The sequence below is a fragment of the Astatotilapia calliptera genome, chromosome 12 (genome assembly GCF_964374335.1).
Source record: "Astatotilapia calliptera chromosome 12, fAstCal68.1, whole genome shotgun sequence".
NCBI lineage: Eukaryota > Metazoa > Chordata > Actinopteri > Cichliformes > Cichlidae > Astatotilapia > Astatotilapia calliptera.
In genome coordinates this window covers 19316905-19331435 of record NC_137433.1, presented here as the reverse complement: position 1 = coordinate 19331435, position 14531 = coordinate 19316905, and the positions used below count along the sequence as shown (strand labels likewise).

General features: G+C 41.7%; 1 protein-coding gene across 1 annotated transcript; it reads right to left on the bottom strand.

The window, feature by feature from the left end:
- Positions 1-526: 526 nt before the first annotated feature.
- hapln1a (hyaluronan and proteoglycan link protein 1a) lies at positions 527-7797 on the bottom strand. The gene is made up of 4 exons (XM_026188487.2): positions 7512-7797; positions 2806-3150; positions 2231-2530; positions 527-2114 (listed from the first exon to the last, which is right to left on the bottom strand). Exons 1-4 carry the CDS (start codon positions 7588-7590, stop codon positions 1825-1827), a joined length of 1014 nt encoding a protein of 337 aa, XP_026044272.1. The 5' UTR covers positions 7591-7797; the 3' UTR covers positions 527-1824.
- Between the last annotated feature and the right edge of the window lie 6734 nt (positions 7798-14531).

Sequence of the window (14531 nt, the reverse complement as noted above, 5' to 3'; positions counted from 1 at the left end):
CCAAAGAACAGCTCACTTGATGCCAGCTGTTTAAATACATGCATATAGTCTTTTGTATAATACAAGTGCAAAAATCTATAGTTTATGTACACAGTTTATTCCTCAAAAATATCTGCTGTTGCTTTTAGCTGCATTATCCAAAAAAAGTTACCTAAGATGGATCGCACACATTTACATTTGTCTAGCATTTCCCTGCTGTATCCACCTAAATCTGACCCTGTTCCCAGAGATTCCCACAAGCCTCTTAAAGACTGTGCTACTGTTCCCTTTGTCTGACTTAGTGGTGGGTTGGCAGCCTGGCACTGAAGATAAAAATGGCAAAGAATAAATGAATGTGGGGAGAGTCTAATCTTAAGTCCTTTCAGTTGACATGGCTTTACGCCAAATTCATGGCCTCCAATTTGGCAACTTAAACAATCCCATTTAGGTCCCTGCTTAAACTTCAACAACTCCACATGCTGCATGATTTTGCTCCAGTAAAATAAGAAGGAATGCAATTTTTAAAAAAGGAATATATGATTCAAAATGGATTTAAGAGTTGTGTTCTTTATTTCAAACAGCTTCATTTGAAAAGGTACAAGGTGCTAAGATACAAAATGTTTTTTCCTTGACAACTTGAGTTTTATTATTACAAACAATGCATCACCACATTATTGCATGTGTTCTACAGTGAGTGCCATATCTCTGTATCTCTAGAAAAGTTTTGTTGCACCTCTAATTACCATCTGTGAGTGTGATTGATCATCAAAATACGAATTGAAATTTTGCAGCTCATAGCAGCTCATAGCCACAATATGAAGATGTGCAACTCCATCAGTGGTCATGTGCAACCACACATTTAATAGTCATATATTAACTGCTGTAACATTAGATTTCTTCTAGGAAATGCCACTCGTGTGTTGGGACAAATCACATCTTCAGTTTAACTTCTCCGCTAAAATCCTACTAGTGTTAGAAACTTAATCTGTAGTTTTTCTTGAAAAGCACATTATGCACATGTAAAAAAACAAACAAACAAACAAACAAAAAACTATCAGTAACCCATCATTAAAAAGTAAAAACCTTTTGTTAGGACAAAAGAATACATTGCATTAGATTATAGTGGTCTTTCCGACTGTAACTGGAAATTGTGGTAATTGAAGCTTTCACAGCAAAAAGAGTTGTAGACCAAAACGTTTACCTTCATTTTCTTTGCAAATATTTTGATCACAACTATTCTGTCTGAAAAGCTTTTTTTTAATTTTTTAGTTTCAGAAGCTAAAAGCAAACAACATGCAAATGATCACTTTGTGCAGGGTAACAAGTACCCATAGCAGTTTGTAATAAATTTAACGTAATTCCCAAATGCCGAACTCGATAAAAATAAAATGTCACACTTTTCTGTTCTTGCAGACTTTAAAGCAGCACATGTCAACTGCACGTGTGCATATTTGCACTACATTTGGAACTTCACAAATCCAGTCATGTTTTGCAGGACACAAACTGTAGTCAGATTATGCTAACCATTTACTTCTCTGTCTCTGTTTCATCAGTCACATTTTGACAAAATAGACCTTTACTTAATACTCTGTGTAAAACCAATGAAAGCCACCTATAGGAAAATGCAAAACATAATAGCTACAGGTCATTTTTTTAATTCTTAGGAGGGTATAAGATGTATGCATGTATGTATATATATGTATTTTTAGGGTTATCACAGCTTTAGAAAGGTACTGGGTTCATGCTAGATTAGATCAAAAGCTTATCTGCTTCATTGTTTATTTTACTGGTTGTGGCTTTTGCTGCTCTTTGGTGGTCATGGCTTATTTAGACCTATCTAACCCATCACTGATCAGGCTTGTAGCAATACACGCCATAAGACTTCACTGTCTTGTCGGGAAACCCAACAAAGCGCACTGCTTCTTCTGTGGGGCTGCAGTTCTTCCGCGGCCTGGAGATGGGGTACCGGACACTTCCATCAGCCAGCCAGCCGGCATCACAGCGATCATAGCCTTCAAGCTTCCAGGCAGCAAACATGTGGCCCACCTTGGCAATCTCTGCACCGTCATCTCTGCATGCCTCCACAGCCTCATCGAAGGTCAGCCTTTCAGGCTGGACCAGCCAATAGAAATGACCTGACAGCAGATAAGGCAAACAAGACAAAATAATTCAAGCAGATGTGCTACTATATAAATGTACTAGTCTTTGTGGTCACTGCGTTTCATGTACAGAGACATTTTTATTAACTGACCTTTGAGTGCAGTAGTATAGCAGAACACATCAAATTGCCTAATCTTCTCTTGGCGTCCATAGGTTCTGAGGCCAGGCTCATTGTTGGAGCCACCACAAGGATGTCTGGGTTTGGTGATAGGATACTGCACTGTGCCGTCACTTAACCATCCAGCGTTGCACCAATCCAAACCGCCTTTCCACGCAGCAAGCAGCTGTTCATGTGAGGCAATCACAGCTTCCTGGTCCTCACAGGCTTGCACGGCATTGTTGAAGTTCAGGTTGTATCGGCCCAAAGGAGGGTAGTATGGGAACACGACACCTGAACGAAGTAGATCAGATGAAAATATGAGGAAGAAAGCAAATGTTGTCTCTCTTGGTTTTTCTCTCTTGAATATACATATATATGTATATAGTACAATCCCGTTCAGGGGGGGATACGTTCGTGATGTTGCATGGTAACAAGCGTATACCATTTTTTTATTTTTATGAAATTGAATATATTATTAAATGAATTTCAAAAAAGTGTAAGTATGGAAATAGTAACAAAACAAAATAACAAAACAAAATAACAAAACAAAATAAAACAGGATTTACCAGTCATCAGACCAGCATGCACCTCCAAGATAACCTCTTGCAGTGAATCTTCAATCCCGTTGTCGATGTCACAGTGATATTTTCCCTTGTCGTCCATGGAGACTTCAGTCATTATTAAAGAGGCATCTTCACTGTCGAGGTTCTGCAAGAAGACACGGCCCTCAAAGCTCTCATAGGCCCTTATGTGTGGTCCCATTTTAACCAGCACATCCTCGTTCAGAGCTTCATCATCTTCCACCTTTGTCCATTTTATCCGGTGTCCGTTGTTGCCAAAGGACACCGTGTCTGAGGACAAGATCCTGCAAGGCAGGGTGATGTTGCCACCTAGTTCAGCAGAAACCTTGACTAGAAAAGAAGAAATATGATATAACCTTTCTGCTCTTGTTTAGAATTATGATACTTGGATAAAAAAACCAAAACCAAAAACCCTTTGTATAACATTTTTATGTAATGATTTTCAATGCAAAAAAGGGGGGAAAAAATTGTAGAAACACTTTTTTAAACTTCTCCTTGTTGCCTTTTTTTTGTTTGCCTTGTTAATGAAACAGCTACGTATTTTGGCATGTCTATAATGTTTGTATTATTGTAATATACAATACACAGTGTGACATCTGAAGCATTACATCACACAAAGCCAGTGAAGAGTCTGGAGTCTGTTTGGTTTATTAAATGTAATATTGGGCACCGGCCAGTCCTCAGCCCTGAAAGCCAATAATCCTTTTTCAGTCTCCTTCCTGCTGTTGTCAGTACTTGCACTTATAAGCCGTTGGTTCCTCAGCATTAACCCACAAAATGAAGTGCTTTTCTTTCATCCACTACATCTGATTTGTGTTAAGTGTGTCAGGCACATAAATAATGGGAAAAGAGAGCAGAAAATATTGTTGACAAAATACAGAATCTAGCTGTCATCATTATTTCTTTTACTTATTTCCTCTGTGCACTCCCTCTCTATCTTTCCTGTCCAAGCTAGGTCAGCCTTTAACTCAAAATGACAGGTCATCTGTGTCTCACCACCGGTTCCCATCCTCTATCTTTAGACCTCACAGGGCTTGCTTAGTTAAGACCCCAGCCAGGAAAGAGAGTGGGGGCTGTCTGTGCCAGACAATAACAAGCACTAGATAAATGCATGTAGACAGCACCGCTGACACCCCCTGCCCCTATCCTCAACCTATAAACACACCGCAGTTTAACCTTTTAACAATCTAACGTGTAAACATAAGTGAGGTAAGGCAAGAAGCACCGCAGAAGACTTTTTTATTATATTCATAAATAACCCGTCTTGTTCTTTAAGTTTCAGGTACTCATTAAAAAGTATAGGCGCTACTCTGTGTCTTTTCTCACTCACTCAGTATGGACGATCTGCATGTAAGTCTGCAGTCAGCTTCTGATTTCTGACTGAGGATGCAGCTTTCATGTTGAAGGCCTTTCACTTTGAGCAGCCACACCTGAGCATGACTGGAATACTGTGTCGCTGGCTCTTCAGCGGGAAACATTTCCCACATGGCTATTACAGGAAATAAAAGTAGACAGTGGCTTTGACTCTGCTCAAACCACAACCTTCCCTCAGAACACACACACTCACAGTGGAGTGACACTGAATGAACCTCTCGTCAAACGCCTGCCGAAACTGTCCCGGTTCACACAGTAGAAGTGTGTCTGGAGTTCTTTCAGTGGTTCTCAGATCATTAGAATTAATTAGCAAAGGCAGTGCTGACAGACCTAATCTACCCTTCAGTCTCACCTTATGCCACTCTAAACTCTATGTTCTCATTTCTTTCATGAGGCTGCACATGCCAGTGACTACCTCTATTACCAAATCACCACACCCATTGCCTCACTTGCCTCTTGAGTGGTCACCGAGACGCCAGGTATTTTATGAGCTGGGAAAAACACTTCTGCCGCTGCTAATTGCCAGTGTCTGGACAAGAGTCGTCTTTGCCCGTTTTGTCAGAGAGAAATGACTCACAGCTTCGCTGTGCCTCGTAAACACTCTGCATGGGTAACGCTGTGCATAAAGTAGAATTGAAACCTGAGGCATCCAGGATGACTGAACTGGCAGAGGTAAGGGCAGTGCTGACATCAACACAGACTCACCAGATGTAATTACAGCCAACAGTGATGTCTGAAATTATTAGAAAACAGAGTAAAGGGCTTCATTGTAGTGTCTCGTGAGAACACTGTTCGAATGTTAAATCAAGAGCCTCTGTGTGAGCTGTAACCCTGAGGAGGACGGAGCCAATTCAGTGAATGCTGAAGTATGAACTGCTTGGGATGATGTTAAACGAAGGCACAGTAAATAAATTTGTCTTTTTATTTGTTCTACACCCTTGACAGTTACAATCCCAGAGAGACAGATGCATGTTAAAGCAACTCCTGAATTTCTCCTGCTCCTGCAGTTACCACTAGACAGACATCCCAAAGGAGACTGTGGCCCTGGCCATGCGAGACATGCTGCACATATAAAGCAACAGCCTACTGCGGGTAGTAATCCTTCTGGGAAGAGAGGGAAGCCTTTCTTTTCTTTGCCATTCTCCAACCGTCTGCAACCCTCTGAGGCCCAAGGTGGTTCCAAATTGTCATAATTATTGGTGGTCAAATAATAGGGAACCATTATGACTGACACTTTCGTCAACTGTGCAGCAGTTGACAAAAAAACAAAACAAAAAAACCCCCAAAAACCCCAAAACATAAATGAACACATGTGTAGGGCAATAAAAAGAAGCTTAGCAGCTGCAGCCAAGACCTACTGCCATTTTATTACCAAGCACAGTTCAGTCTCACTGTGTAAAAGGTGGTTTTAGCAAGTGATTGGAACCATCTGCTTCTTTGCAACACTGAAGTGGAAATGATCTTTACAGTGATCCAGGTCCACTCTGTGCCCCATGCATCATGTTATGCTCTTACTATACTGTATACTGTGTAACCCCTGAGCCTTTCCTGCATGAAGTTACTAAACAATCAACATTAAAAATCTCTTTGAAAGGATGAAACTCTGCAGAGCAACAGTCTGCATGTTCATATCTCCTTGTGCACAAAATGCCACACCCTCTAGCAGAGCGAGCAATGCTTTACAACATCCCAAAGTGTCGCTCTCTTATGTTGCTGGCCCACTTGTGTCAATATGGAGAAAGAATTAACAAGTGCAGCTGGGATAAACACAGCAGGCCAACTCCTACACACGTATGCCAATAAGCTCTTTCCTGTATTCTGTCATGCAAAACAAGTGCAAACACAAAAAACGTGTGTGCGCACATCCTCGGTACAAGCGCACCATAGATTTCCATCAGAGTGATTTGTTAAATTTCTGTTGAGCTTAATAATACAGGATCAATACCACCAAAAACGTGCCTCTGCGAACATCTCATCTCCTACCCTAAACACATCTTCTCCTCACCCCAGGCCTCATTTGCAGCCAAGCCCCTTTCCCCACTCTACCACAGTAGCAACCAGGCCAGGCTTCAGTAACCAACAACCACAGTAAGCATTAGACTTAACAGACTATTACTTCACAGGAAAAGACAGAGTCATTTGGCCGCTGTTCAGCATGGGGCTCTATACATTTGGCTGTGGGTCATTAATCTTAACTCCGCTCCTGTCAGGCTGCCTGCTACCATGGGCTGATTTCCAAAAGCTCCCAGTGGCAGAGTGAGTCAGTAGGTATAAGGACAGGCAACGCCCCTAGAACTGAGGGAGAATACACAGCTCATGTGGCGAAAAAATATACTGTACGGAACAACGCAGCTGGCCTGGGCTGAGCAAATGCTTTTACATACTTCAGGCAATGACATCATATAAATGAACACATAAACACACACTTGTGACATCACCCGCAAATGTTTAAATGTTTGAATGACAAAAAAAATACAAGCTCTCCTCATAGAATGAAATTTTTGTCCCAACAAATAAGCCGTTTCCTCTGCTCCTGGAAGAGAGACAGCTGAGACGTTCCTAATTTGACGTACTGAGTCAGCTTGCAGAGCTGCTGAAAGCACATTAAATATCAGTCAATACATATAACATGAGGGCATCTCCAGCAATTCCCTTTTTTCTTTCTCTGCAGCACTAGATCTAGCTGTGTTTTATTGGGAGCAGCTTCATCTCATGGTGTCATTCTGTAGGAAGCTGTGAATTTGAAATTACAACAGCATTATGATGGAGTGCAGGGGCTCCTTGGAAAGATTTCTCTAAGTTTTCATTTTGTGTCTGGAACAAATAGTGTCAGAAAGTTAAAAAAAAAAATCAACACCATAAATCACATTAAAGTCCGCATTTACATCCACAAAAAGGGGGACAAGCACTACCAGCCCAATTTAATCCACTGCAGCACTTGTGACCTATTTTAGGAGGACAACCAGTGGTATTACTCATTCAGCAGAGTGGGTAGGAAGCCCCTATGAATGGCAAGGGTAATTTATTCACCAGCCTGTTCGTGCTGGGGTGGTCTGTGTGCAGCACATCAGTGAGTGTAATGCTGAGTTACACTGTGTCTGTGTGAGCGTTACTCCAGAGATGTGTTTGTTACCTGCTGCTACAACGACACCGTTATAAGACAAGCTTTTGATGGGGTACCACTTTGCTCAGGCTTCTTGCACAGCTCATCCCCCCGCATGCACACGATTGATGCAACATCATGCATTTATAAAAGATCACACATACATACAGACACTTGGGCATGTTAAACTATTTCACATCATTTTAAATCTTACCTGTTAAGATCGTCTCTTCACTGTACGCACTGCCAGCCAGGATCAAGCAGACTATAGTGATGCACAGCAGCCTCATCATTTTCTCTCTCACTTTTTAGTTTTTGCAAAAAGTGTTCCTTTAGCAAAAAGTTAAAAATGTAATTTATCTATAATGTAAATATTTAAAGAAAGCTGAGCGCTTTTTCTTCTCTTTCAATTTCTACTAATCAGCTATCCCCTCCTTTTTTTCCGTTTGTTCAGCAGCCGCCTGTGGTGCTACTGGAAAGTTTGGGGTCCTCGGAGGTCCAAACAAGTGCCTTTTATTGTAGCCCAGCATGTTTGAGACCACTCCTTCTCCCCTCAGCCCATCACCATGTAGAAGCTGTAAATCAGCCCCCCTTTGCCACTTTTTATAAAAAAAAAAGCAACAAAAAACTCTTTTCTCTCAGGAGAAAAAAGGACAGAGCAAAACTTTAGACAATTAACCTGCTTGTGATTATCCAGAAGGTTCTGTGTATTCGATAGCAGGGAAATTTTAATGATCTTTGTGGTGTAGTATGGATCACAGTAACAGTCACACCAGTTAGTAAAAACATAACTGTAAAATGTAAAAACTCTTTTGGATCACATGCTTTGTCTGAGGATTTGCTTTTGGTTCATTAACTCTGAATTTTTGTGGCTTCTTCCCGTTTTTATTATCCGGTGCTCTTAACCTTTAGATGCACCCGTGGGTTTTGACCCCACAGGTTGTTTTTCTTTAAAAATCTTTAAAATGGGGGCAGTCTGCCTCCCCCCACCGCAGGGAAAAGGGTAACACCACCTGGGTCTGGGTGCAGTTCCCCCCTCCAGGGGCAAGGGTACCTAGACCCGGTTAATAGAGTAAGCTTGGGGAGTGTGATCGTGTGTACAGCGTCTCTTTATGTCTGTCTCCACGTTGGTTGAGTGTGGAGTAAGTGCATATGAGAGCATGAGGGTGGGAATGGATGTTTGTATATGTGTGTGCCTGTATGTCTGTGTCTATATGTCAGGTTGGGTGTCAGACGCCACTTCTCTGGGGACATCTCAGGCCCTCCAAGGTTTGGAGGCCTATCTCCCCCTACCACCACTTCCCCTGCCAGTGGCGGACTCCCTCAGACATCGGTGCGTTGGTGGTTCTTTGTGTCCGGGGATGGGCGTCCAGGTACACACCGGCTCACTCCTTGGCGGCCGCTTATCGGGGCCTGGAGCCTTGGGCTCGCTCGGGCCACTTCGGAGGTGGGGTGCCCCCAGCCTCTTGGCCTGGGGCTCGGTCACTCAGGCACGGCTGGCTGCCGGCGGAGCTCACGGGCATGTCACTGCAACTCCCCCTGGCTTCTGCTCCGCGGCTGCTGAGTGAGCCCTCATCTGGGACTCTCCTCAGCTCTTTCTGGGACAGTGGCGCAGCTGCCCCTCTGTTGGTCTTCCTTGGTCTCTTGTGTTCTGGGGGCCTCTGGATGTCTGGAGTTTTGATCTCCTCCATACCTGCTTCATGCCCTGGAGGACGCCCCCACACCCTCTAGCAGATCATTACATGAAGGAACCTTTTAAAAAAAACAAGTGCGTCCATGCTCACAGGTGTACACACGGGTGATCACACCCACAAACGACACCCTTTTTGGCTCCTACCTCAAAGCACACTGTGTTCTGTTGATCTTATGTGCTGCACAATAATGTTTAATATTTAGTATTTACTGTCATATTCCCATATATCATTGTGATGTTGTTTATTCTATTACTCTTGTTCTCTTCTGCTTGTTTTCTTTTTTCTTTCTCAGCAGGTGATCCAGGTGATCGATATATGCATTTTTTTTCCCTGCTCATTCTGTTGGTTTTTGTCTTTTGCCCTTCTCCCCCGTCACTCTTCTCAGCTGTTTCTCTTTCCCTCTTTCTTTCTCCCCTTCTTTCCCCCAGTCAAGTCTGTCCCGTATTCAGTAAGTGAAAATAAAATAAACAATAAAAGGTGAATCAAATGGACCATTACGGCAAGGCTGGGATGGTCAATTTGGTAAAGTAAATCCGTTGGGCATCTTTCTTTGCCTTTAGACGACAATTCTGATGGCAAAAGAGCCAAACGGAACAGAGAAAAAAAAAATCTTTAAAATGAAAAGTATTCCTCATAATATATGTTTGTAACATGAGGCCATTTGCATTTCTATTTATTTTTTCATTAATTAAAAAAAATTGCAGTTTTTGTATCACTACCCCGCTCTTCCACAAACAGTTCCTATGGAATCTGCTATGAACCTTTAATTCTTAGCAGCTCTGACTGTCCCACTTACAAATCTGATGAATCAGGAATTAATTTTTACACAGCAACATACATGATTTATAGTTTCCTGTGCATTTCAAACATTTTCCTTTCTGATGTTTATATTTTTTTTTAATATCCAACATAGCTGCTATGAGGCCAGCCAGGATCCTTGTGGACCTTGCCCTACAAATATCCAGGATGGATGGGATGAAGAGCCCATTGAAGGAACTGACTCAGAATCTGACATCTCAGATATAGAGATGACTATTGTCCTGCCACTGAACAATGCCAGTCTGGTACAGAGGAGTCCTCTGATGAGTCCTCTGAAGAGGAAATGGATATTGTGTCTAACAGAATGAGCTCCTCTTACTGCTCTTACTGGGCAGAGTTACCTCCCAGCCAGGCTAAAACACCAAGCCACAATATTCTGAATAGTTGGCCAGGGCTTGCACCTGGGTTTAGTACTGTCTCCCCAAGAGATGCATGGAAGATGTTCATGTCTGATAATATAATAGAAGAGATGCTGACATGCACAAACATGGAGGCACAAAGAGTAGCCACAGACAGGGGAAAAGAGTGGAAAAATGTAATCAAACATAAGCTCCTGGCCTTCATTTGATTGACCATTCTTGCAGGAAGTGAGAAGAACTGGGATGTACGAGTCTATGTGTTTTTTGGGAGTCCTCTGCATAACCCATTGTACAAGGCCACTATGTCAATTTGTAGATTTGAAGATATTCGCCATTTCTTGCACTTTGATGACAAGAGAACCAGAGCCTGCCGACTGAAAACAAACAACATGGCAGCTTTCCGCTACATATGGGGCCTGTTCCTGGTCAACGGCAGGCAGAAATTCATCCTCACTGATTGTGTTACAGTGGATGAACAACTCGTGCCTTTCAGAGGGAAGACACAGCTTCTGCAATATATGTTGAGCAAGCATACAAAAGTAATACAAGTGATACAAAAACTGCAATTTCTTAAAATTAATGAAAAAATAAATAAAAATGCAAGTGGCCTCATGTCACAAACATGTTTTATGAGGAATACCTGGAATATGAAAATATTACAGCTCTTCGTTTGAAAGATTTTCAAGAATAACAACCGAGTTTATTGCAAAATGCATTGATTTTATTTGGGGTCAATTTTGACCCCACTCGTGGAAGAGTGTAGATATTGGTATGTTGTGCATCCAAGGGATAATTGTCTATCTATTACGCTTCAATTAAATATAAGCTAAGAGATGAAGTCATGCACAACTATGAACTTTATGAAAGGACAGACGGCATCTGTCTGCCCATACATGCACATGCAGGGATGTGAAAACCACTTGAATGGCCAGAAAAAAGTGATGCACACAGGAAATGTCCCTGTGAGGGATCCTTTTATTTTAAACCTCTTAGTTTCTTTTATCTATAAAGACATCCTCCCTGCCTCTCTTTCCCCTTTGGCACTAAACATCTGTTACTAAGAAGGTAAGACAAAGTCGGCTAATACCCACTCTTCCAACCCTTACTGTAAATTGTTTGAGCTTGTTTCTCTCAGTCTCTTCTGATGTTCTGGCCAAGGCTGAGACAGCAATACTGCAGAGCATTCGGAACAGCTCTAGGGAGGTAAAATGTGGCAGAGATGACCAGTGTGGTCCCTCTTAGATGTTTTTCAGGTGTTCTGAATGTCTTTGAAACATGGTCAAGCCTCAGGAATGGAGGAATATGGTACTGATGCTTCTCTGGACTGCTCTAGCACCAGAATTATAACAGATGGGACATCCCAAATTGTTTATTGCTTTCTTTCTGATTCTGGCCCATCTGTCAGTCCTTCACATTCAGTAGAGATGACAGTAGGGTACACTGTGCTTCTGGTGTATATGGCAGTAATCAAAATCTCCAAGCTTAGACTGGACCCTCCAAAAAGAGGTTACATAAGACTGCCACGGGGACAGTGAAAAAGTGAACTTTGGTTCATACACCATCACAGTGTGAGGCACATTTTGCGCTTAAAACAGTGATACAATCAGCGGTATCGTATAGATTAGACACTGGAAAGGACATCAAAGGCAGTGCAATTTTTTAACGACTTACTGTTATTGACTAAACTGTATAAGTACAAAAGCCCTAACCTCCCATCAACTGACTATTTGTGACAGCATGATAATCTGGTACACATGTTTGAAAGAAATGACTTTTTGTTACAATGTTCCCATTGAGTCGTGTTGACAGAAAAATAAAAGAGGAATTGGTGTCAGCTTTGGCATTGTGCACAAAACCAATACAGTCAGCAAAATGTGTTACATGGTTTAGCTCCCAGATGTATTCAAATATATTTAAAATGTGCATGGATTAAAAAGCTTCAAGCATCTGGAAACCCAACATAAGTTTATTTAAATATGCTTGCAAGGATTGTAGGCTTTCAGTATAAACCTTTTCTGTTTTTGTAATTATCAGACATGCACATGCCTGCTAAATGTGAGATATATTGATCTTTCATAAATCCTTTTTGTTTGTTTGTTTTCTACATTTTTCGCCAGATGCTGAAGCACAGCAGTCAACATGTGGAAGCTCTGCTCATCTACAGGGTCCTTCTTCAATCTTGTAAAGGTGGTAAATTTGTTTTCAAGATGCATGTTTTCCCCTGCTTGTCCTAAAGAAGATGCAGAAAGCAGATCAGAATTCCAAACTTATATTCAGTGCGAAAAAAATTTATTTTTATCAACAGTTTATCAACAGATAAAGGTTGATGTGATCTCACAGTAGCAATAGATTATAGAGAAAAGCATAAAACATTTTTTTGCTTAAGATTACGCAAATACAGATGCACCTGTATAATTTACAGGCTTAGGTGTCCTGTGCAGATTGTCTGTTTCTCTGGGTCTGTTGTGTCAGAGCCAGGTCTCTGGGCCATGAGCACATTCACAGCTGGCCATTTGTGGACTCCCAACCTTTAGCCAGGTTGGAAAATCTCCTTCCTTCCTTCCTTCCTTCCTTCCTTCCTTCCTTCCTTCCTTCCTTCCTTCCTTCCTTCCTTCCTTCCTTCCTTCCTTCCTTCCTTCCTTTCTTTCCTAATCCAGATTCATAGTCTGCTATTTATTAACAAGAAGTCATGGCAACAGATAGCAGTTTTTTGGGTCCTGGCCAAAATAAGGCATCGACAGGCAGGATAGGATAAGGCATCGGAAGAGTGTCTGTCAGGACCCCCTGGGACTTTCTTATGTAATCCTCCTCATGACACTAGACAGGAAAAGGTCAAAGCTGAGCAAGCATGGGTTTGACATTTTCACATTAGCCACCGCCAAACACATGTTCCTCATTATCTACACGATTAGACAATAGAAGAAGTTTACACGAGAATAACAGGCTGCTCAATCTTGGTAATGGAACAAAGAAGCCAAAAACTTGGACTATAAAAGGTTTGGGTGGGACGGGAAAGCTAATATGTAGATACAGACGTGAGCAGAGGAGCTTTGACGCCACACATCTGGTGTTTCACAGTCATCCTCTCCATATCAGATCAGCGAGAAACAAAAAGAGCCTTTTTCTCTTCATGTTTTGTCATGGATATTCTCAGTCAACAAATCCTGAGATGGGATGGATCCACACCTTCACTTGGCTCTTCTGGCTCTTCTGTGCGCCATCTGTGCACTATGACTGAAAGACAGCCAGGGTGACTTAGGCAGAAGCATAACAGAACTCTGGCTGTGTGTTGGGACATGTCATCCATTTGCTGTTTTGGACCTGACACACACAAACCACAATGCAGCAGTTAAGAAACTCATAAGGTTTGAATGATTCTTCAAATCTCAGTGAAGATCAAGAACTCAAAAGCCACTGAAACATAACTTGACATTTATATCACCTAGCCTGTTATTGATGTCTGTGACTGGTGTCTGGGTAGATGCTGTAATGTCATATTGTAAATTTCTTCTTTTTTTGTTACCTAAAATGTATTATACTTTATCAAAAGAAACACTGAAATGAGCCCTTCAAATTGTCTTTGAAGCAGTCCTAATTCAATGAATCTGTTCTCTTTGAGATCCGTCTGTCTTGAGATCCCACCAAATTTTCATATTCACCGCTACATAACATAAATCTCCATCATTATGTACAGAATCACACACCTAAGATTTCTCTGTCTAATGAGGATATAGTTTGTTATCACTATCACAAACCAACATTTGTTTCTGTTTTGCTTTGTGTTCTCTTTTTTCTCATGTCTCCATCTGGAGGCTGGCCTTGTCCTTGTACTTGGCTGCCAAGATCTCACTGTTAGCGTTTGGGGCTATGTGTGTGTGTGTGTGGGGGGGTCATGTGGTTGGAGGGCAAAGGCCTGTGGGAGAGTCACAACAGTAACAACACTTGTGGAAACGCAGCACTTATGTCAGCTCACAAGTGTAAATCATAAAGTCGAGCGTGGTTGGTCATCGCTGAATTTTGGCTGTCGGCAACAACATTTAAAACTTTTAATTGAGCTGATGGAATTAAATCATTGTGTCAATATGGATAGCTATGGAAAGCACATGTGATGACTTCTATTAATAAAAGATTTACTGGAAATTTGGAGCTCTATTACAAACATTTGTCAAATCCTAGGGTTTTTTTTTCAATGAGATGGTGAAGCTGGATCGTTGGTTTAGTGTGGTTGGGGCTCAAAAGGTTGGTGGTTAAATTCCTGGTTCTTTTGTCCCTGAGCAAGATAGCGAACCCTAAATTTCCAATCATGTATCACTTTGAGTATGAGCCTGTTTACATATGTTGCCTGTATTCTGAGAGCACTTT